This window comes from Rousettus aegyptiacus, unplaced genomic scaffold (assembly GCF_014176215.1).
Source record: "Rousettus aegyptiacus isolate mRouAeg1 unplaced genomic scaffold, mRouAeg1.p scaffold_m13_p_5, whole genome shotgun sequence".
In the NCBI taxonomy this organism is placed as follows: Eukaryota; Metazoa; Chordata; class Mammalia; order Chiroptera; family Pteropodidae; genus Rousettus; species Rousettus aegyptiacus.
This window is the reverse complement of record NW_023416308.1, coordinates 115,045,156-115,066,802: the sequence shown is the minus strand read 5'-3', so window position 1 is coordinate 115,066,802 and position 21,647 is coordinate 115,045,156. Positions and strand designations below refer to the sequence as shown.

General features: G+C 53.2%; 1 protein-coding gene and 1 non-coding gene across 5 annotated transcripts; both read left to right on the top strand.

Moving 5' to 3' along the window:
* Nucleotides 1-574: 574 nt before the first annotated feature.
* SLC22A8 (solute carrier family 22 member 8) lies at nucleotides 575-19,262 on the top strand. 4 transcript variants are annotated; one of them, XM_016127931.2, is made up of 11 exons: nucleotides 575-785; nucleotides 1,525-1,884; nucleotides 12,443-12,546; nucleotides 13,065-13,219; nucleotides 13,770-13,938; nucleotides 15,927-16,050; nucleotides 16,258-16,373; nucleotides 17,316-17,530; nucleotides 18,211-18,319; nucleotides 18,466-18,669; nucleotides 18,754-19,262. In XM_016127931.2, exons 2-11 carry the CDS (start codon nucleotides 1,549-1,551, stop codon nucleotides 18,851-18,853), a joined length of 1,632 nt encoding a protein of 543 aa, XP_015983417.2. In that variant the 5' UTR covers nucleotides 575-785; nucleotides 1,525-1,548; the 3' UTR covers nucleotides 18,854-19,262. The 4 variants fall into 4 exon arrangements, with proteins under 4 accessions (XP_015983417.2, XP_015983418.2, XP_015983419.2 ...); XM_016127933.2 differs by having other exon boundaries at nucleotides 662-785; nucleotides 1,797-1,884; XM_016127934.2 differs by having other exon boundaries at nucleotides 664-785; nucleotides 1,818-1,884.
* Nucleotides 7,656-7,728, top strand: TRNAG-UCC. Its single transcript has one exon. It is a non-coding gene; the product is annotated as a tRNA-Gly (tRNA).
* Nucleotides 19,263-21,647: the final 2,385 nt, after the last annotated feature.

Here is a 21,647-nt window from a genome sequence, read left to right as displayed (position 1 = left end):
TGAGACTGGATGCTTCTTCTCTTCAGCTTGTTTGCATTTTCTGTATGTTATGCATGAAACACATTATTATATAATTAAAATAATATTCAGAGTAAAAAATAAAACAGTAAGGACTGAGATCTGTCCCCAAAGGGAAGCACCCAGACCAAAGAGGAGCCTGTCCATTGAGAGTGAGCCGGAAGGGGGTTGTTTCCTGGGGCCGAGACTCAGAGGAGCCCTGGCTGCCCCAGGTACCCAGGGGGCGACAGCCCTATGCCCTCCAGGATAGGTCTAGGTGACATTTTCTGCCTGGGAGGCAAGTCTCCAGGCCCCATCTCAGGAGGTACCAGGTGAGGTAAGTGGGTGCCCTGGAGAATGTTGTCTATTCTCGTCTCCAGGTCCTCAGAGTGTCCACTCAGAGATGACCCTGGGCCCTCAGAGATGACCCTGGGCCCTCAGAGCTCAGCCAGACACCCGCCCAGACTCCTCAGTGGGCCGGCCCGAATCGCCCACACTGCCGGTAACCCCGGCCTTTGCTGAGGCAGCAGAGCTTTTCCCTTTGGGGAAAGCTGGGCTTGATGGGTCCACAGCTCTCTCCCTGGTGGAGTTTAATCCTCAAAAGGAAGTCAAACATTAGCCCGGGGAAACGGCTTAGGCCTTATGTAAGCCCCCCTGGGGTAGGCGCAAACACAGCTTGCTGGAGCAGAGCTGCCCAGCTTCAGCAGCCTCCGGACCTCGGGACAGAGCGAGCGCTCCTGTCACCTCGGCCGCCAGACCCACCAGAGGGAGCTCAGCCCAGCCACCAGGTGAGGAGGGGTGGCGGCGCCCCCCGGACCCCTGCCCCAGGCACTCCTGAGAAACTCCCAAGGCGGGGCCCTCCTTCTTCCTTGCAACTGGCCAAACCCCTTCTGCCCTCCGGGACCTGCCTGGGCCCCTTCTGCTACTCCAGCATCGTGGGCCTAACCCCAGCGGACTGCTGAGAACCAGGAGGCTTTGGGCTTGGGGAGGACTTTCCCAGCAGACGACCTGAGCCAACCTTACATGCCTGCTCAGGATAACCAGGGACCTCTCCCACCCAGCCCCACCACCCGTCCTGTGTGGTAAATGTCCAAGACCGGGCGCCTTGGTCCCAGCTGTGTGACCTGCTCTGCCACATGCATGCGGCACGTGTGACCAGCCTGGCTGAGCACACGCATACTCATGCCCACAAGTACGCACACGCACACACACAGAAGCTCGCACAGCTGTGCCCTTATGCGTCAGCCTAAGTGTACACACCCCCGTAAGACCCCCCGTGGACGCACGCCTGTGGCCGCACAGCTGTCCGTGCAGCTGGGTCCATCCTCGTGCAGCCACACGTAAATCCGTGGGCACGCATAGCTGAGCCCCGCGTCCTCATGCACTCACACACACAACGCTCCACACACTCGTGCCCCCGCATACACCTAGTCACGCCCTTCCACTCGTGTGCCCACACCCATCCACGTGCCCACACATCATGCCCGCGCACACACGCCTCTCCCCGGCCTGGTGCCTTGCCCGCAGCTCTGGCTCATCTTGCCTGGCGCCATGACCTTCTCCACACTCATGGACAGCGTGGTCAGCAAGGGCCCCTTCCAGTTCATCGTCATGACCTTGCTGGGCCTCCCGATCCTCGGCATGGCCAACCACAACCTGCTGCAGATCTTCACAGCTATCACCCCCTCCTACCACTGTCGTCCGCCCCCCAACGCCTCCGCGGGGCCCTGGGTGCTCCCCATGGGCCTGAATGGGAAGCCTGAGCGCTGCCTCCGTTTCGTGTACCCACCCAACGCCAGCCTGCCCAACGATACCCACAGGGCCACCGAGCCATGCCTAGATGGCTGGGTCTACAACATCAGCGCCAGGAGCTCCATTGTGACCGAGGTATGCCCAGAGGCGACCCCTCTCCCCCACTTGCACCCTGCAGCTGTCATGGACAGGAGAACAGGCTGGGGCTCTGGCTTCCTAGGACCCGGGGAAGGGGTGCCGGGCAGGCAGAGAGCAAGGACCTGGGTGCAGATGCAACCCAGCCACAAGGTTCGATTCCTTTAACGAGCAGCCCTTCCTGTGACGGGCACAGTGCTAAGCTCTGGGGACACAAAAATGCACCGTCCCTGATCCCCAGCCAGGTGGGGAGTCACATCGGCTAACGAAAGTACCATGCAAAGGAGTGTAAAATGACAGCCTCAAAGTATTTTGGGCTGTGACCTTAGACCGTGGCCTGCCCCTGGGCTGGGTGTGGGGGAGGCAGGGGCAGCACTGGAGGAAGCTTCCATACAGTGACCGCGGAGCTGAGATCCAGTGTCTAGCCACAGTTAGCCCGGCCAGGCAGGAAAGGAAGAAAATTCCACCTTGTTGGCGCAAAGGCCCTAAGGCGGGGGATGAGCGGACAGAGGGGAAGGTTGAAATGTGCCTGAGCGGACGCAAGAAAGGTCTCATCCACCACCCCCAGTCACTCCTGGGGTCACCCCCGATTCATTTATGCCCTCATTTATCCCCTGGTTCTTCCGCCTGCCATCCCCAGGAGTTACAGAGTGACAGGCCAGTCAGGAGACCGTGATAGGACGGAGTGGGAACTGGCATTTACTGAGAATCTGCACACCGCCAGGCGCATTTTCGTGCTTTGTAGACATTGTTTCCCAGTTCGATTCCCTCAGTGGTAGTTTGTCGAAGGTGATTATATCTCCTTTTTCAGATTAAAACAACAACAACAAAAATACTAAGACTCAGAGAAGGGAAGATCCAGTGCCACACAGCTGGTCGGTTTCAGAACCAGAACTTAAAGCTGAAGTCCATAAGAGGCACAGGGGGACAAGTGTTTATGGTGGTTCGAAGAGGGAGGAGCCACAGGATGCTAGGAAGGCTTCCTGGAGTAGGTGGCGTCTGAGCAGTGAGCAGAGGCCAATGTTTTTATTCTTCACCAGGGGACCATGAGCTCCTCAAGGGCAGGAACTTTTGCCTCATTAGAAGAGTCTCGAAGTTTTTACCCAGTGCCAGCCCCGAGCTGGGCTCCTGGAATCTCAGGAGATGGCTCCTCAGCGACGGAAGTCTTATTAGTCTCTCCAGTTCACAGATGAGGAAATTCAGGCTCAGCCTGACTCCAAGACTTTCTCAGGATTACACACAGTCAGGACCTGGTAGCGGTAGGATCTGAATCTGGGTTCCCCACGTTCAGAGCCTAAATGATTGTTTTTCATTGGTTTAATGAATATTTATGAATATTTATGATGCATAAAGCAGTTACCATGCGCCAGGCGCTGTTCTAAGTGTCTCGTAAATGTTAACGCTTTCAACCTGCCTGACAACACTACAGGGTAGTTTGTATCATAAGCCCATTTTTCAGGTGGGGAAACAAAGCACAGAGAAGCAGGGTCGCACCCCCAGAAAGTGGCAGATTCAGGGTGTGAAAGCAGGCCCCTGGCCCCAGAGCCACGGTCCTAACTGTGACGGTGGGTCGCGGACTCTCACATCCCCTAGATTCTATTTCCTCCCTGCCACATGCGCATTTTCTTCCCGGCACCGAGCACAGTGCCCGAAATGTATCCAGTAGCCAACAAACATTGCTTGACGGCTACATACGTAATCTTGAGGATGCAGAGTCACAGAACACCTGAGCCTCGCCGGCCCTCCAGAAGCTCACCTCTCATGAGGAGCAGGCTCAGCCCTTATGGATTTACCGCCGGTGGAGGGGGACGTGCCAGCTTCCTGGGGCAGGGATTGTATCCGCAGCAGCTAGATAGAGCAGTGCCTGGCACAGGGCAGGCGCTCTGTGAAGTAAATATTTGTGGAATGAATGGATGGGAGCTTTATAAACTCAGAGTGCTCTTGAAGCCCAGAGGCAGGGCATCTAACCGGCCTGGAGGGGGCACCCACAGGGGCTTGCAGGGGTCAACAGTGCCTGCGCTGAGTGTGAAAGAGGGCTGAGAGGTAGCCAGCAGGCTGAGGAGGGGCAAAAGGGACAGTGTGTATGGGGTCAAGTGCACAGTCCACAGGAGCATGAAGAAAGCAAAACGGTCGTGAGGGCAGGAGAGCAAGGAAGCCTGGAGCTACGGGCAGGGGGCTATGGAGGCCTCCGGCCAGGGGCTAGACAGGACGAGAGGGCCTGGCATGGACGCTAAGGCCAGGTGTGGTCTCCGTCCCAAGGCGGCGGGGACCGTTGAATGGCGTTGCGCAGGAGAGGGGCACGCTCCGATCTTCCTAAGGATGGTCACCGACTGCAGGGTGGAGAGTGCCCTGTGGAGTTTTAGTCCAGCATCGGGGAGATGAGTTAGCAGGTTGCCACAGGTCTGCCGGAGAAAGGCAGGTGGAAAGGGGCGTAGCTACCGGGGAGGTTAGTGAGCTGGCATCTGTGGAACCCGGAGACTGGATGTGTTTCGGGGGTCGGGAGCAGGGGCGGAGTTGGAGATGCCCCGCTATCTGGGAACAAGTTTCCTAATGCTTGGGTGACTCGCTGTACATCTAATCCCTGGGGAGACAGACAGAAGTAAAAGCCACCGTCCCTGTCCTCCAAAAACACAGAACCTAGCCAAAGGAACAAAAAACCCGAAGCGATTGTTCAAGCGCTTAAAAAACGAGCGGTCGAATAACCGCGGCTACCACCCCCTTGTCTCGCGCATGCGTTCCCTGTGCCAGAGACCCCCTCGGAACTCTGGACATCTTAACTCATTAGTTCTCACGAAAACCCTCTGCGGTTAGCCCTTGTTGTATTATTCTAGTTTTACAGGCAAGGAAAGCAAGGGACAGGTCCCTGGTCCAAGGCACCACATTTTTCGTAAATGGTGTTGTCGGTGGGAATCAAATCCAGGTAGCCAGGCCTCAGAGCCCCCCCACCCCCTCCCCCTGCTCCTTAAGACTGCAGGACCTCTCCCAGGGAGCTGTCCCTGGCTCACCCAGGCCCCACAGCTTCTCCTCACTAGGAGGCCCCCACTTAGCCGTCCACCCTTAGAAACAGCACAGGCCTGAGCCTGAGGGCAGGTCCCAGCTCCGCCCCAGAGCAGGACCTGGTGAGTCACTCCCCTCCCCACTTAAGTCCCCATGTTTGTAGAAGGAGATAGTAAGGAACTCCCCCAGGAGGGCGTGGGTGAGGGTGGGAGTGAGCACAGCACCAAGAGTCTCCCTGCCCCCCTAATCCCCTAAGCCCTCCTGGCAGAGGAGGCCACAGCATTTCTTTCTCTGGGTCCAGCAGAGACAAGGTTGAAATTTTTCAGAAGGAGCTTTACCGAGACATTAAGAAGAAACAAAGACCTTTCTTTCAAGTCTGGGAAGTACAGGGAGCATGGATTGTAAACGAAGGCCATGCATCATCAGCCTTTGGCGACTGTTCAGGAGCCAGGTGCATGAGCCGGGCCAAGAGCAGAGTTTGCAGGTCTTGTACCCAGTCATGCATCAATTTACATCCTTGCCAGCCAAGTTCCCAGTTTCGTTTAGGTTCCCTGTGGGCTCTGGATCTCCTGGGGAGGAGCTGTAGCCCACGTCTCCTCCCTACTGAACCTCAGGCCTGTGGGTGCCCGGCTGGGTCTGGGCATCCTGAAACCCAACCCCGCGGCCTGCAGAGGCCTGGGTCTGACCGTGCATGAGCAGCCCCTGCCCTCTAAGATCCCTGTGAGTCTTCTCTGGCCCTTGAGCCTTCCTGTCTTATACCCAGGGCCTTCCCCCATCCCCACCCCTACATCCCCAGCTGCCCAACTCCTAGACCGCCTGTCCATCTCTGGTCTCTGGCTCTACTCCTTCTACATACCCCCACTTGCTCGCCATCAGCCCTGCCCTGAGTATTTCTCCTATCGCCTCCCCCTTTCCAGTCTCCGGTCTGACTCTTGGCTAAGGACCACGGAGCCCCAGCCCAGCCATGTTTCTGGCCCAGCCCGACTCCCAGGGACAGCCCCCCGGGGCTGTCCTCTGGGGCCTCCAAGGTCAAGAACGTACTCAGTGAGTACCGAGTGTGTGCAGGGCCCTGAGCTGGTGCTCCGCACTTCTTTCATGAGCCTGCACACATCGTCCCCATTTGACAGAGAAGTACACTGGGCTCAGATCCAGAAGGTAACCCTTCAGCCATGATGGCGAGGTCAAGCTTTTACAGGAGGAGGGACGAGGGTCATGACTCCAGAATCCACGCCATTTCTACTATATCACATGTCCCTGTGAGAACAGGCCTTGCGATGCATGTGACAATAATATAAAACGATTATCATGTAGCGAGTGCAGATTGTTTACGAAGAAGTAGCGCTGGGTGCTTTTCATTTCTTATGTTTTTTACAGTCCTGAGAAGCAGGTACTGGTATCAGCCTCACAGTATAGATGAAAAGACTGACTCACAGAGAGGTTAAGTAACTGGCCCAGGAACACATAGCTACTCAGCGGCAGAGCCGGAGACCCATGCCCTTGTGACACTCCCCGGGCATCTTCTTCTTCTCTGGCCCTTGTACCCCAGCAGAGGTTCCCTCAGGGGTCCGAGAGTTGGCAGGAGCTGCAGCAATTCTCCCCAAGGTCTGAGCTGGTTCTAAAGCCCCCAAAGCTAGAGAAGGTTGTGTCCCTTGTCTTTGGTCCAGGGGGTATGGACCCCATGCGGAGTCCCTTGACAGGGTCAGCCCCCTCCCACACACACACAAACACAACAGGGCCCCATCCTGCTGATCATGGCCTTGATCATGAATGGCTCGCCTAGATCTTTTATGGCCAGCCTTCTTCTTTCCCTTGGAGGGGCCTCCCGGCCTATGATCTTGCTGCTGCTCCAGCTCCTAAGCCTGTCCCTCACCCCCCGGACCTGATATCAGACCGGCCCACCTGGCTCTGGCTCCTCACCCACAATTTTGGCCCATCCTGTGCTGCATGTCTCATGGTGGCTCACAGCAACAGGTCCTATATACTAAGCCTTCTCCCCTGCAGCCCAGAGCTCAGAGCTAAGTATAAGTGAGGCATCAGTGAGCCGTGGTCAAGGGCATTAGTTGAGGCTCCAGCAAACCTGAGTTCGAATCTCTGCCTTAAAATGAACCAAGCTTTGTTTAGACAAGTGATTTACTCTCTGTGCCTCGGTTCCTTTGTCTATAAAATGGAGCTATTAATAGTACCTGCTTCATACGGTTATTACGGCATCAATTGCGAAGGCTGCTCCTGAGTCTCATGGACCCTGTCTTCCTCCCCTACCACATTCCTGGTGTATCGATCCTACTCAGTGGGCTCCCTCTCCTTCCTTTCCAGAACCCAGCTCCCTGGGGCTCAGTTAACTCTCCAAGGGAAAAAAAAAAAAAAAGAAGGCCTGGAAATTTGGACTAGGAATTTAGGAGCAAGAACTCTATATAGAGTTCCCAAAAATTGATGAGAAAGAGGTCAGCCCAGTTCACATCCATGTCCAGGGCTAGGTGGAAGCATCAGGAAGTTCCCTCCCACCATCGAGTTATTTTTCCACTCTGGGCCTCATCAGTAAAATATGGATATTCACCCCAGCCCTGTTCACTCATTAATTATTCATTGAACAAACATTAACGTTGACTATGTGCCAACTATTCGGTTAGCTGATGGGGAGAAAGAGTCAAAGGAGATATCACAGAATAGCGAAGAGATGAGTAAATAGGCAGCTAGCTGGTATGTAATACATGTCTCCTTGGAGGTAAGAGGATGCTGAGTGTGCAAAGAGAAATGAGGAATAGCAGTGGGGATGTGGTTCCATAGTGTAGTGGTTAGCACATCTGCTTTCCATACAGAAGGTCCTGGGTTCGCGCCCCAGTGGAGCCATGGTCCATGGTCTACAGACATGCCACCCTGAACAAGCCCAATGTCTGATTTCGGAAGCTAAGCTGGGTCGGGCCTGATTAGTACTTGGATGGGAGACCACCTTGGAAGACCAGGTGCTCTAGGCATAAATCATAATAAATAATAAAATAAATAAGGAATAACGGTGGGTGTCTGGATGTGCGTCTCAGCCACTCATCCGTTTCACAAGTATTTACTGACCACCTGCTTGTACCAGGTGCCCAGTAAAGATGCTCACGCTCAGAAAGGATAATCTTGACATGAGTTTAGAAGGTAACATTACTAGAATAAGGAAATGATGACCAGAGAAACAGAGTAACCTGAAGATTTTATAGCATCGTTAGTGTAACACGATTAAAACCACAGGCCCCGTGTGGTCCAGACTCTGCATGGAGCCAAAGAAAACAAATCACACTACCAGCACCCAGAAGAATAATTGAGCCTCCAGCACTAGGTTTCCTTACCAGAGTCTTCTCAAGGGTTTTACACAGCTAAACACATAGAAATCATGTCAATAATCTCCCTAAATATCTTTCCCTCCCCCACAAAACTCCAGGACACCGTTACACATCTTTCCGATTCTCTCCGTACCTGGTTCCCTCATTGCCATGCTCTTCTATTCCCAGTCCCTTCCCATCCTCACCTACCAAGCCAGCAGGCACTTCGAACATACAGGTATCACCCACTACATTCGTTTCCAAGAGCTTCCAGAGCAAAGCGCCACAAACTGGGGAACTTATAACAACGAACATACATTGTCTCACAGTTCTGGAGCCTACAAGCCCAAAATCGAGGTATAGGCGTCATCGCTCACAAGAATCTAGGGAAGAATCCTTTCTTGCCTCTTCCAGTTTCCAGCGGCTGCCCACCATCCTTGGCATCCCTTAGCCTGCAGGTGCATCGCTCCAGCCTCGGCCTCCACTATCACATGGTGTTCTTCCTGTGCATTTGTCTGCTCACCTTTTGCAAACCCCAGTCATATTAGATTAAGAGTCCATACTTACCCCAGTACGACCTCACCGTAACTAATTTCATCTTCAACAACCCTCTTCTCAAATGAGGTCGCATTCTGAGGTTCTGGGGGTCAGAACTTCAACCTATCTTTTAAGGAGACACAATTCAACTGATAACATTGCACGTCCCTGATCTGAGCTCCATGGATTTGTGTCAATCTAAAGGGCAGCTATGGCCACATTTTTACCATCAGCTCTGATGGGTTTCATTTCCCATACAATCTCTAGGAGCAACTTAGAGTGCAATTGAAGTCCAAGACATTTTGAAATATTTAACCCCAAAGTTCTCCTCCTTCTGAGCTTCAAAACCTTATTTTACCATTCCCCGGGATATAATTTTCCATAGAAGTTTTCCAGTTTTTCTTGCTAATATGTAGTTACGGATTTGTATATATCTACATACAATCTAGACATTCTCCATCCTGACGTGCTCTCATTCTGGTAAAGTGAGGCAGTCTTCCACACAGCATGTGGAGTGTGGACCCCATGACCTCTCATTTAGACGTCGGCCATTTCTCTAACCTCTAAGGCTCTTCCTCTCTGTTCTTTCTGTGGAATGTTCACTCGGTCAGTTCCAAAAGTATTTATTGAATGACAACTCGATACCAGACACTGCTCTAGGCAACAAAAACATAGTAGTGAGTGAACAAAACAGACTAGAAACTTGGTCCTCATCATGATGACATTCTTGGGGGAGAAACAAAAATATATATATATATATATTCACTATGTCTGATGATATAAGAGCTGTAGAGAAATAAAGTAGGGTAGAGAGATATAGACTGCTGGGGGGTGACAACTTTAAATATGATGGTCCAGGATGGTCTCATTGAGAAGATAACATTTGAGCAAAGGTCTGAAGGAGGTGAAAGAGTAAGCAGGTGGCTCTCTCGGTAAAAAAAAAATTCCCGGCCAAGAGAATGCCACATACCAGGACTCTAAGGTGCCTGCCACGTTTAAGGAACAACAAGGAAAATAATGCAACCAGAGTGGAGTATGTGGGGGTATAGTAGTAGCAAGCGAGGGTAGAGAGGAAATGGAGGTGAGGATGGGAACGGGTTCTGCAGGGACTCGTGATGATTGCGGCCCGTTTTAAACGTGAACGTGACTCAACGTCCATCAAGGAACGGTATTTCCTGTAAATTGTTCCATTTTCTGGAAGAAACCGGCTTGTGACCGTTATTCTAAAGCCTACACCATCACCAGTACCATGACAGAAGCCGAGACCCAGCAGGTCTGGCTGGCCTCAGACAAGTGGAGCAGGGCAATAGCCTTCAACCAATCCAAGCACATATGACATTGACCTTCTCGTGATCCAAACAGGCTGACTTCTTCAGGCATTAAATAACATGAAGAGTGGAAGGGAAATCAAATTTCCACTTGCAACTTCTTATGGGATGAATCAGAATAGGCTAAGTTGCCGTAACAAAGGCGTCGATATTAATTCAATGGCTTAAAGGATATAAAAGTGTTTCTATTTCTCATGCAGCAGTTCTAAGGTGAGCACTTCAGGCTAATGGGTGGCTCTGCTCCATAGTTATTCAGGGACCCAGACTGACAGAAGCTCCACTGTCTTCACCTCATGGCTTCCGGAGTTGCTCTAGTTGTCACCATTCCCACCAACAGGAAGGGAGAACGAGGGATTCCCTCTTAATCGAATGAGCATATATTTCTTCCACTCACATTCCATTATCAAGAACTACATGGTCCCAGCCAGCTACAGAATCACCTTCAGCTTGACGCAGCATGACACGAAGTACCAGAAGTCTCTCTAGACACTCACTAGCGTGCTCTTCTCACGCCCCCTCACTTCCTCCTTCACCCTTTTCCCTCCCCCAGCCCCACATACATACTATGGGGCTCCCTTTCCGGCCAGAAGAGCCCCCCTGGGTTTACCAGCCACGCTGGGTCACTCAGAGACAGCTGGAGAACTTGGAGTCTTGTCCACCCCCATCCTCCCTGGAATGTGTGGTTCTTCCTCTACGCTGTTTTACTTCCAAAACAGTCTCGCAAGGCATTTCTAGTGAATAAAATTGTCCACTTCATTACACTAGTAATTCAGGTTAGCTGGACAAAAGGTACATGCTGAGGATTAGCAGGAGATTAGGCCAGGCAGGTAGACAGGGGCCAGAGCATGAATGCCTTACGAATCTGTGTTAACAGAGCCCCAAGGAAGCCAGTGAGTGCTTTAGGCAAGACAGGAACCTGATTTGAGAGGTGTTTTAGAAAGGCATTCAGGTTATTGGGGAGGAATGGATAAGAAGGACAGAGATCAAGGGCGGGGGGCCTGCCAGGAAATAGTTGCGATCATCCTCTCTGCCTCAGTTTCCTCATCTGCAGCATGGAGATGATAGTGCTACATCATAAGATTCTTGTGAGGATTGGAGGAGTGCTGTGTGTGGTGAATCCTACGCCCTCCATAAATACTGACTCTTGTTCTTAATCCAAGTGCAAGGCGATGAGGCCTGCACTAAGATGATAGTCGTAGTGGGAATAGAAGAGGGTAGATTCGAGAACTAGGAAAAAGTTAGAAAGTGGAGGATCGAGGGATTATGAAGTGGAAGAGGAAGGCGTTCAAAGAGCCCCACCAGTCACTGAGGTTGACACCTGACAGGGAGTGAGATGACGAGCTGACTCTGAGATCCCTGTGGGACAGCATTCAGGCGGAGATTTCAATTGGCAGCTGGATCTACTGGTGTCAAGGCCAGAAGAAAGGCTGGCCTGAAAATACGGTTTTGGAGTCTTCATCATGAAATAGTAATTGAAGCCACTTTCCCCGGGGAAAGTGGAGAAAAAGAGAGGAAGAGCCCGGGGAACCTTAAGGGATGGAGAGAAAGGAGCCCACAGAGGAAAAGGAGGAAAACCAGGTGGAGAGAGAGGCCGGCAGCATCATGGGTTGCCGAGCGCCAGGTGGGGTCAGGATGCAGAAGGATCCACTGATTTGGTGAAAAAGACATTGTCGGTGGCTTTGGTGGCTTTGGCGAGTGCAGTTTCGGTGGAATGGCAGAGGCGGAATTGAGGAATGAGTGGGGAGGTGAGGGTGGAGTGGGCCGATAGCAAGTGTGGTGCCTTATACAAGGGATTTGACCTTGAAAGGAAGGGAGAAATGGAGCAAATATGGTGGGGAAAGAGGTTCGGAGAGGGAGAGATTTGAGCCCGTGCAAACGCTGACGCGGAGGGATCAGGAGAGCGTGCGAGGACGAGGGTGAGGGTGTGGGATGGAGCGAGGTGGCCACAATGGAGAAATGTCCCCCCAGAGGAGACAGGGTGAGGCCCACGCTGCAGCAGAGGTACTGACCTTGGATGGGCGAGGTGGGGAGGAGGCAAGCAGAGAGCTGCAGGGATGCAGGCAAGCTCAAAGGGGCTTTGAGAGGAGGTTGAGGACCTGGATGTGACAGCTGAGCGGACTTTGTAAGTCACGTGAGAGGCCACAGAAGCTGGAGGGATGCTGTCATTATACAACTGTGGGTCGAGCACCCAAAAGCCACAGGCAGCCCTAAGGAGGCCTGGGCTGGGCTAAAAGGGGACATGGTGCCTGGGAAGCAGCGGGGCCAGGCTCAGAAATGTCAGATGGGGGTGCTGGGAGAGCGAGCTTGCATGCGTGGGCGCACAGGCTCCGCACTGCCGAGAGTGCTGGTCTGGACCCGCCCAGGCCCGGCTGACACTACCTCCGTCTTGCGTAGTGGGACTTGGTGTGCGAATCCAACAAACTGAAGGAGATGGCCCAGTCTGTATACATGGCGGGCACCCTGGTCGGCGGGATCGTGCTGGGAGACCTGTCTGACAGGTGAGACCTTGGGGCCTCCTTAGGACGGGGCTCAGCCCGTGGAGATGACCGCGCCCCTCCCCGTTCCACCCACGAACCCCCAAAGAGGCAAAGATCTGGGGGATGGTCCTTGTGTAGTGTAGACTCGGGCAAGTGCCAATCCTTGTGTGGGCCGCAACCTCTCTGCCCCAAAGCCCTTGCGAGTTGAGTTTTCCAGTCTCCGCAGACTCGGTGGGGAAAGCTGGTGGCTGGGTGGCAGTCGGGATGAGTGAATAGTCTACTTAGAGACGGTTGGTCCTTTGACCCCTGCTCAGGAAGCTAAGCGGTGGGTGAAGATCACTCATTAACTCAAACTTCTAATTGCAAACTTGTTCCCATTAAAAAAACAGCACTTACAAGCAAAGCTCTGTCTGGGGTAGAAGTTACACGCCCTGGCTGGGAGGTGGGAGGGCCAGCCCTTTGCTCCAGGCCTGCAGAGTCACTCACCTTGGCTGGCTCACAGTGACTATCCCAAAACTTTCCTCTCCTCCGAGCTGCAGGTTTGGCCGAAAGCCCATCCTGTCCTGCAGCTACCTGCTGCTGGCGGCCAGTGGCTCAGGCGCAGCCTTCAGCCCCACCCTCTCCACCTACATGGTCTTGCGCTTCCTGTGCGGCGCCAGCATCTCAGGGGTTACCCTGAGCACCGTGATCCTGAGTGAGCCACAGGGGGAGGGGGTCAGGGAAGCAAGAGTTTGGGGAGCACCAGCCTGAAGATGAGAGAATGGGGTATGGGCCCAGCTCAACCACAGGTCCCCTATGACCTTGGTAAAGCAAGGTGTTGCCCCTCTGGGGACCTCAGAGGCCCTCTCTGAACATAACAACAACAAGCATCATAGCAGCAGCTGTCAATATCACAGACTCACCCTGAGCCTGGCACTCAGCTGGGTACAGGATCTCACTCAGTCTACACACACAAGTAGGCGATACTATGATCCCCATTATATAGATGAGGAAACTGAAGCGAACAAGGGAAGTTGCTTGCCACTAGAGAGGCAGTCAAGAGCTTGGGCTTGGCAGTCAAACAGACCTAAATTGGAGTCCTACCTTCCTTATCCTCAGTCACAGCATCTGTAAAATGGGCGCGATGAACTTTTCGCATCAGAGTCAGATCAAGGAGCCGATGGGGTTAGGAGCTGGTGTCCCTTCACAGGGAGGCACCCAGGGCCCAGCAGGACCCTAATCTGGTCCTTGGGCTCTTCCTGCAGATGTTGAGTGGATGTCCATCCAGATGCGGGCCATCATGGCAACTGCGATCGGCTACTTCTACTCCTTCGGACAGTTCATTCTGCCCGGCCTGGCCTACATCATTCCCCAGTGGCGCTGGCTACAGTTAACCGTGTCCGCTCCTTTCTTTGCCTTCTTCCTGTTGTCCTGGTATGTGGCCCTCTTCCCTTCACCTCCTTTCGTAGGCCCACCAGAGCCAAACAGGGGAAGGCCACGCTTGACCAGGCTGGCCAAGCACAGAAAGCCAGGGAGGTCGTGACTTCTTGGGGACAGAGACTACCGCTGAAGGTGGCTATGGCGCTGAAAGGCCCGGGTGAGCTTCTCTTTGTGAAATCATAGCACAAAAGGACAGACTCAAGTGGGGATGATTGATGGAAGAGAGGTGACTATATGGGCAGGACCCTGCGGGACACGTCTAAGAGGCATTTTGAAGAGAAAAACCCACAGAGTTTGGGGGTTTCTGGATTTGAGATATAAAGGAGAAGAAAGCTCAAAGCCTGGGAACCTGAGAGAATCGAGGTGCCTGGGTCAGAGGCCCCGAGTAAGTCGAGAGTTCATTATCAACATGTCAACCTGAGGACACACCGAAGACAGGAAACGAATCCCTAGAAGCCAAAGGACAGGAAATAAGAAACGAATTCTGGAGAAGAGAGGCAAAGCCTTGGAGCAGCCCTTTTCTGAGCACTTATTGTGTGCGAGGCCCTATCGTGGGCATCGACCTGCATTGTCTCCGATCCTCACAGTATCTCTGTGTGAAGGGGGCATTCTTATCCCCGTTTCACAGATGAGGAAACCAGGGTTCAGAGAAGAGAAGCAATCCCCAGGGTTATACGAAAAGATGCAGAACTAGGGATGGATTTCTATTTGGAAATGAGAAATAGAAGCTTCTAGAGGAGATGGGCGATCGTGGGGTGCAAGATGGTCAGGGGGTCCAGGGTGGAGTCAGGAAATGGAGGCCGAGAAGGAGCAGAGTCAGGAGACGATATAAGGGTGGGGGCCAACAGGGTACAGTTAAGAGCTTGGACCCCTTCGTCATGTGACTTGGGACAAGTCTCGCCCACGCCAAGCCCCAAGATTTTTCTAAGCAAAATGAAGATGATAATGCCTGTTACCCAGAGTCACGCGTGCCTGGCCCACAGGAATTCGTACATGTGCCTGGCCCACAGGGAAGCCGCAGTGGTCATCATTCTCAGGGAGAGAGGACCGAGTCCAGGCTCTGACACTGTGACTAGGTGGAAGTCACCGATAATCCTGGGAGAGCAAGCTGGAAAGTGTCAGGGCAGAGACAGACACCAAACGCCAGGATGGTGGGCATCGATGCACCCCGAAAGCCACCGCTACCAGCTGGGCCCGATGGTTTGAAGCCAAGTGACCAACACCCACTGCCCCAAGGGCCTTGCTAGGGCTAGATCCTGGGCGCCTGTGGGCGTCACAGCCAGAGCTGATTTCACCTCAGTCCAGACTTTTCCAAACATCAGTCCTTTCTCCCCACACTTCTGCCTCCCCCATTCCCCTTCACCTAGTGACCCTCAGGGACTGCCCCCGGAGAACCGACCGCAAACGTACAGCCTGGAGGCGAGGGAGGGCGAGGTCAGCTAATCATTTGCCAACCCCAAGACCTCATGTTGTGCTGGCACCCCCTCCTCACACACACCCCCCCCCCCAGCAGAGTTGGTCCTTTGCAAGGAAATCCAAGCATCCTCAAGCCCATTCCCTAGGCCACAACCCTAACCTCCGCCCCCTTTCCAAGCTATGCCTGGACGGCAGTCCTGCCCCTTCTCCGCCAAGACCTGAATGCAGCCCAAGGAAGGCTGGGGAGGTGGACGTGCAGGATTCTCCAGCCTCGAACATGTCATCTCTTCCCCTGGCCCCATCTGCCTTGGCCTAGGGCCCAAGGATAACAAGCAGCCCAAACAGGGGGCAGAGGAAAGGCTCTTCTGGAAGGGGGAGAAAACACTGGAATTCGTGCTGGCTGCAGGCAACCCAGGTGCAAAGTTGGCCAAGTTTAAATTTTATGAAATCGGCAATAAGGCAGCTCAGGTTTCTGGGCCTTTGACCCCCTGGCCCTGGTTATTGATGTTCTTCCAACTTCTCAAAAGGCGTGGAGTGAGCCACTGTGATTTCATTCTGGCCCCCAGGTGGGTACCAGAGTCTATACGCTGGATGGTCCTTTCTGGAAAGACTCCAAAGGCCCTGAAGATTCTCCAGTGGGTGGCTGCCCTCAATGGCAAGAAGAAAGAAGGAGAAAAAATCAGACCGGAGGTAGAAACTGTAGTCTGGGGCAGGAAACCGGCTCTGCTCTTGGGCTGTGCCTTCCTCTTGCCTCTGCTTCCCCTGCTCACAAGCCAACCTCACATCTGGTGCTCAAAGCAAGTGCCTCTCAAGGTGCCATGCTTATACCTCCCTCTCTTCTTCCTGCTGCCCACCAGCTGCTCACTAACGGCATTTCCCCCCTTCCTCTGCCCCAAGGAGCTCATACACAACCTGCAGAAGGAGATCTCCTTGGCCAACGTCAAGTACAGTATAGTCGACCTGTTCCGGATACCCATCCTGTGCCGTGTGACCTTCTGTCTTATGCTGGCCTGGTAAGCCACCACCCCTCCCTGTCCACACTCTAGGACCGCTGGCAACGCCAGGGTGATGGCCAAGGCCTCCAGCAGGCTCACCCCTCAGGTGACCAAAGCCTAGGGCGCCTCCAAGAGGAGTCAAGAGGTCCTCTCCCCTGGGCTGCCCCAGCCCAACCTTGACTTCAGGCCGTCCCTGCTCCACGCCCAGATCCAGCCATCACGGTCTACTTCTTTGGGGTCACACCCACCCCACCAGGGAGAGTGTTCCAGACCCCCTCACCAGCTCATATCCCTGCCACAGCAGGTTCCCCATGCCATGCTCCTCTGTCACCGCCCCGGCCGCTGGTCCAGCTCTGCTCTCCGAGACCCTAATGAGCAAGGCGGGGCCTCAGGGCTTGAGACTTGAAGACAGAAATTGTGTTCCTCCTGAGCCTTCTCTTCTGTCTGACATTCCTTGGCTCCTTCAGAGTCCTTTCTGTGACCCGGTTTGAAGCCCTTCTCCAACCTGGCCATCCCCAAATAGGACCCAATTTGTCCAGGAATTCTTCAGAAACCATCCCACCCTCTGCAAAGGGGAGAGAAGGCATCTGACCCATGAGCACAGCTTGGCTTTCATCTCCCACATTCGGGATGTTAAACTGCTACCCAACCGAGAGAGATCACTTCCCATGGTCCCCGAGAGTCCTTCCAGCCCTGAGATTCTCTAGAGTCGATTATGTGGCACCCTTGCCCCCACACCCTAGACCATGCCCGTGTCAGATGTAACCAATCCCAACACTCTCTCGGTGAGCCCAGACACAATCTCAGAGACCTCAAAATGTCACTCAGGCAGCCCTGACCAATCAGGTGCAGTTGGGACAAAAAAATGAAACTCTTCGTCATCCTAGTGACCCATTGACCAGAAAGGAGCAAGGTCCCAGCCTGGCAGCAGGTGCTGATCGATCTCCCCCTGCCCCTCAGGTTCTCCACCGGTTTTGCCTACTACAGTTTGGCTCTAAGTGTGGGAGAATTTGGATTCAACCTCTACCTCCTCCAGCTCGTCTTTGGTGGAGTCGACATCCCAGCCAAGTTCGTCTCCATTCTCTCCATGACCTATCTGGGTCGGCACATCACCCTGGCCACTACCTTAGTCCTGGCAGGAGGGTCCATCCTGGCTCTTATCTTTGTGCCCTCAGGTGAGAGGCTGGAACTACCCCAGGACCCTCTGAAAGAGGCTGACCCACGCAGGCCGGTGTGTCTGCGGGCATCACAGGCTGGGAAGTGAGGTGTCGGAGACTACAGTTCCACTGACTTCATCTCTAGTTCCCCGTGTTACCTTGAGCAGGTCCCTGTGCTCTCTGGAGCTCAGGTCTCTCATCTAGAAAATAGCGCAGGTGAGCTAGATGATAACAAAACTCCTTCTGAGAGCTAACTAGCACTGAGCAAAGTATGGCGGTATCTGAACAGTGTTGCAGAATCGCTCCAGGGTTGGGTATGGCCTGGCTGGCATCGCCGCAGTCCACAAGCTGGAGGACCCGGCAGAGCCCACCACAACTCCGGAAAAGCCATTTTCATTTTGTATTCATGTTCGTGTGTTGATACAGCTACGTCCTTCTGAGGGAACTCGATTTATTTCAGGACAAGAATATATACAAATGAACATAAATGGAAATAAGGCATGAGGGCCAGGGGAAAACCCAAAGGCAGCAGGACACAACCCTGAAAAGTTCCAGGAATAGCAGCTATCACTCAGCTTTAAGTTTGGATCTGAGCTTCCCAGCAGCCAAAGCAAAAAGGGAGACAAAGTGTGCTGAGGAGGGAGAACACTCAGGTACTCCAGAGCCCCAAGGCCCACCACATATTCTTCCCTCTGCAGACTTCTTGACCCTGAGGACAGTACTGGCTGTGTTTGGGAAGGGATGCCTGTCCAGCTCCTTCACCTGCCTCTTCCTCTACACGAGCGAGCTATACCCCACAGTCCTCCGGTAGGTGCTGGGCCTGGGACCGGCCCAGACAAAGGATACAGGGTCAGGTGGGATTGTGGCATCTTCCTGCCCCTGTCCGGGGGCCCCAGAGCTGTCCTTTAAGAACCCCACACACAGGCTGCCAATCCCTTCTCTGACTCTCCCAGGCAAACAGGTATGGGCATAGGTAACGTGTTTTCCCGCATCGGAAGCATGACGGCCCCGCTGGTAAAAATCACAGAAGAGTTACACCCCTTCGCCCCCAATATCATTTTTGGGACCGCCACCTTCCTGGGAGGCAGTGCTGCCTTCTTCCTGCCTGAGACCCTCAATCAACCCTTGCCAGAGACCATCGAAGACATGAAAAACTGGTCAGTGCCCTGTCTCCGATTCCTTCAGTATTCCTCGGGGAAGCAGGTCTAGGCCCAGGAATTTCCTGAGCTCTCTTTCCCTAGGTCCCGACAGAAAAAGGAGCCAAGGCAGGAGCCAGAGGAAGAAAAGACATCCCAGAGGATCCCTCTGCAGACCTGCAGAGGGGACCTGGGCCCCAGCTGAGGGCGGCAGACCCCTTTCCCTGCCTCCAGAGAATAATCCCAAGTCCCTGCCTGCCTCTGGGCTCCACAAGCATCGTGGGGGGCAGGGGGACCCTGGGAAGGTCCATGCTCTTAGAACGAAGTCTTCTGAGAGCTTGGCGAAGGCATTTCCACCACCACAACCACAGGCCCAGCCCAGCCCTGACCAGTTCGAAAATTCGACCCCCAGCCTTCCTGTACCCCCTTACTCTCACCCTCCCTGAAGCCTGGGCCCTGCCTTTCCCCACTGCCATGTTCCCCACTGTTCCAGCTCCCTTTCCCTGAGGTCCCCTGGACTGCCTGGCTCAGTCCTAACAAAGACAGCCTCCCCTTCTTGCCCTCCACCCCTTCCTTCAATGGGAGGTTTCAATAAATGGCAATGAAGAAGTCGCGCCACTGTGTGGACGTGTGAGCTGCCCAGCCATCCATCCACCTGTGCTTGCATGGGTTTGCACGTGTGGGCACACAGGGACATGCAAGCTGGGCGGATGTGAACATGTACGCGCGTGTGTGAATATGCTGAGGTGCGTATACACCAAGCCTTACGTATTAGCCTGCTCGAGCTCCCATAACAACATGCCAGAGACTGGGCCACTTAAACCACAGACTTTTCTTTCTCGCAGTTCTGGAGGCTGGCAAGTCCAAGGTCAAGGTGCTGGCAGACTCGCTTCCTAGTGAGGGGTCTTTTCCTGGCTTGCAGCTGGCCACTTTCTAACTGTATCCTCCCGTGAAGGGAAGAGAAAGGAAGCAATCTCTCCGGTGCCTCTTCCAGAAGGACGCTAATCCCATCATGAGGGTCCCACCCTCACGACCTCATCTAACCCCATTTATCTCCCAAAGACCCCATCTCCAATCACCATCGCACTAGAAGTTAAGGCTTCAGTGTATGAATGTGGGTGGGAATATGGTACAGTCCAAGAGGGTTCTGTGATTGGGATTATCACGTGTGTATCTACATGTCCCAGTGTGTATGTGAGCAGATGACCGGACAGGCCCAGAGTGGCTGCAGACAGAAGCCGGGGCTCCTGCCGTCATGAGCTTCCTGTCCTACTTATCCCAAGTCTCTGATCCATGTCCCAGCCCCACACCCACCAGACAGCTTTGCAGCCAACACTGACCACCTGTGATGACGGCTGCCATGTTTCCCACATTTCCTCCCGTCGCAGCAGAAAGCCCGGCCTCCGACCAGGCCCGGCCTTCGGCCTCGCCCACCGGCACTATCTGCTTGGCTCTCTGCCCAGTCCCTCTCTCCTGGCTCCTTCCATCACCAGTTAAATAAGCTCAAGCCTCTTCTATCTTAACAAAAAGCAAACAAGCAAACGACTCCTCCCTGGATGCGGCATCTCCCTCCAGAGACCACACCGTCTCTTCCTGTTCAAATCCCAGCTCCATCGAGAAGCGGTTCTGCCTCCCCTGCCCCCGCTTTCCAAGCTCATACATCTCCACACTGCACTCTGGCTCCCACCCCTTCCATGAAACTGCTCTCACCAAGGACACTCATCGCTCCTGTGCTGAATCCATAGGTCACTTTTCATCCCTCTTCTGACTCGGCCTCTCAGCAGATTTGGCTCTATTGGCCACACCCTCCTCCCTCGGTTTCTGAGATGCTCACACTCTTACTGCCCCTTCTCAGTCTCCTCTGGGGTTTCTTCAAGGTTCTACATCCCCAGAATCTGCTAACTAAACAGTTGCATGACCCTGCACCTCTGGTCATGACTGAGTGGACAGCTGGGCACTGCTCATCCGGATCTCATTAATCTGGTCTGAGATGTCTGGTCTGGTCTGAGATGTGAGTCATGTGGTTTCTAGTCCATCTCTTGGTCCTTGTCCTGGGAAGGCAAGTTAGCATGACGGGGGGTTGGCACGGACGCAAGTAGAGCAGAGAAAGTCAGGTTCAGCGGAAGAACAAAGCAGGTACACGGAGAAAAGGAGAACAAGACATGGGCCCAGATAAATAGAGCTCGTGAGACTCTTTGCACTGATTCCTAACGAATTCCAGGTCCCGATCCTCATGATTTCTGGAGGCACCTTCTGACCCTGGTTCTAGTAAATAGCCCTGAAGTCTCCAAAAAAAAGTCCCCCTTTTTGTTTAAGCTAAATTTGAGGATTGTTGTTCCTTGTAACCAAAAAATTAAAGCAGTTCCTCTTCCTCTACCACAGCTTAAATGCTGACATGCCTCAGAACTCCTGCCTAGGACCACTCCTGCTAATAATCTTTCCAGCCCTATCCAGTGGAAATATGATGTAAGCCATGTATGTCATTTAAAAATTCCTAGTCACTATTTTTAAAGTTATAAAAGTGAAGTTATTTTAATAATATGTATAATAATAAATTGCATTTAACCCTTTATATCCACACATTACCATTTTCACATGTAATCAACATGAAAGTTATCAATGAGCTATTTTATAGCCTTTAAATTATATCACATCTTCCAAATCTGATTCGTATTTTATCCTAATGGCGTGTATCATTTCAGACTACCTCAACTCAAGCACTCAGTACTGGCTACCACATTGGGCAGCTCAGACACACTCCAAGGCTTCGATTATCAGATGCAGAGCTAATTACTCTCAGATCTTTGGTTGGATATTTGAGGAACAGCTTGATAAAGATGAATGAGAGAACGCATCATATTTCTGCTTCAGCTTTTTGGTGACTTCCCATTGGGATGAAGTTTAAACTCTGTTACGAGGCCTGTCATGGTCAGGCCCCGACTTGCTTCAAGGGGTTCAGGTTCCGTCTTTAACACCATCTATCTTGCACCCTGAAATCC

What these genes read in the sequence shown, in the direction of transcription:
- SLC22A8 (XM_016127931.2), top strand. Translation starts at nt 1,549, where the DNA reads ATGACCTTCTCCACACTCATGGACAGCGTGGTCAGCAAGGGCCCCTTC. An exon ending in CTGGGAGACCTGTCTGACAG is followed by an intron (nt 12,547 to 13,064) that starts GTGAGACCTTGG and finishes TCCGAGCTGCAG; the next exon opens with GTTTGGCCGAAAGCCCATCC. An exon ending in ATCGAAGACATGAAAAACTG is followed by an intron (nt 18,670 to 18,753) that starts GTCAGTGCCCTG and finishes CTCTTTCCCTAG; the next exon opens with GTCCCGACAGAAAAAGGAGC.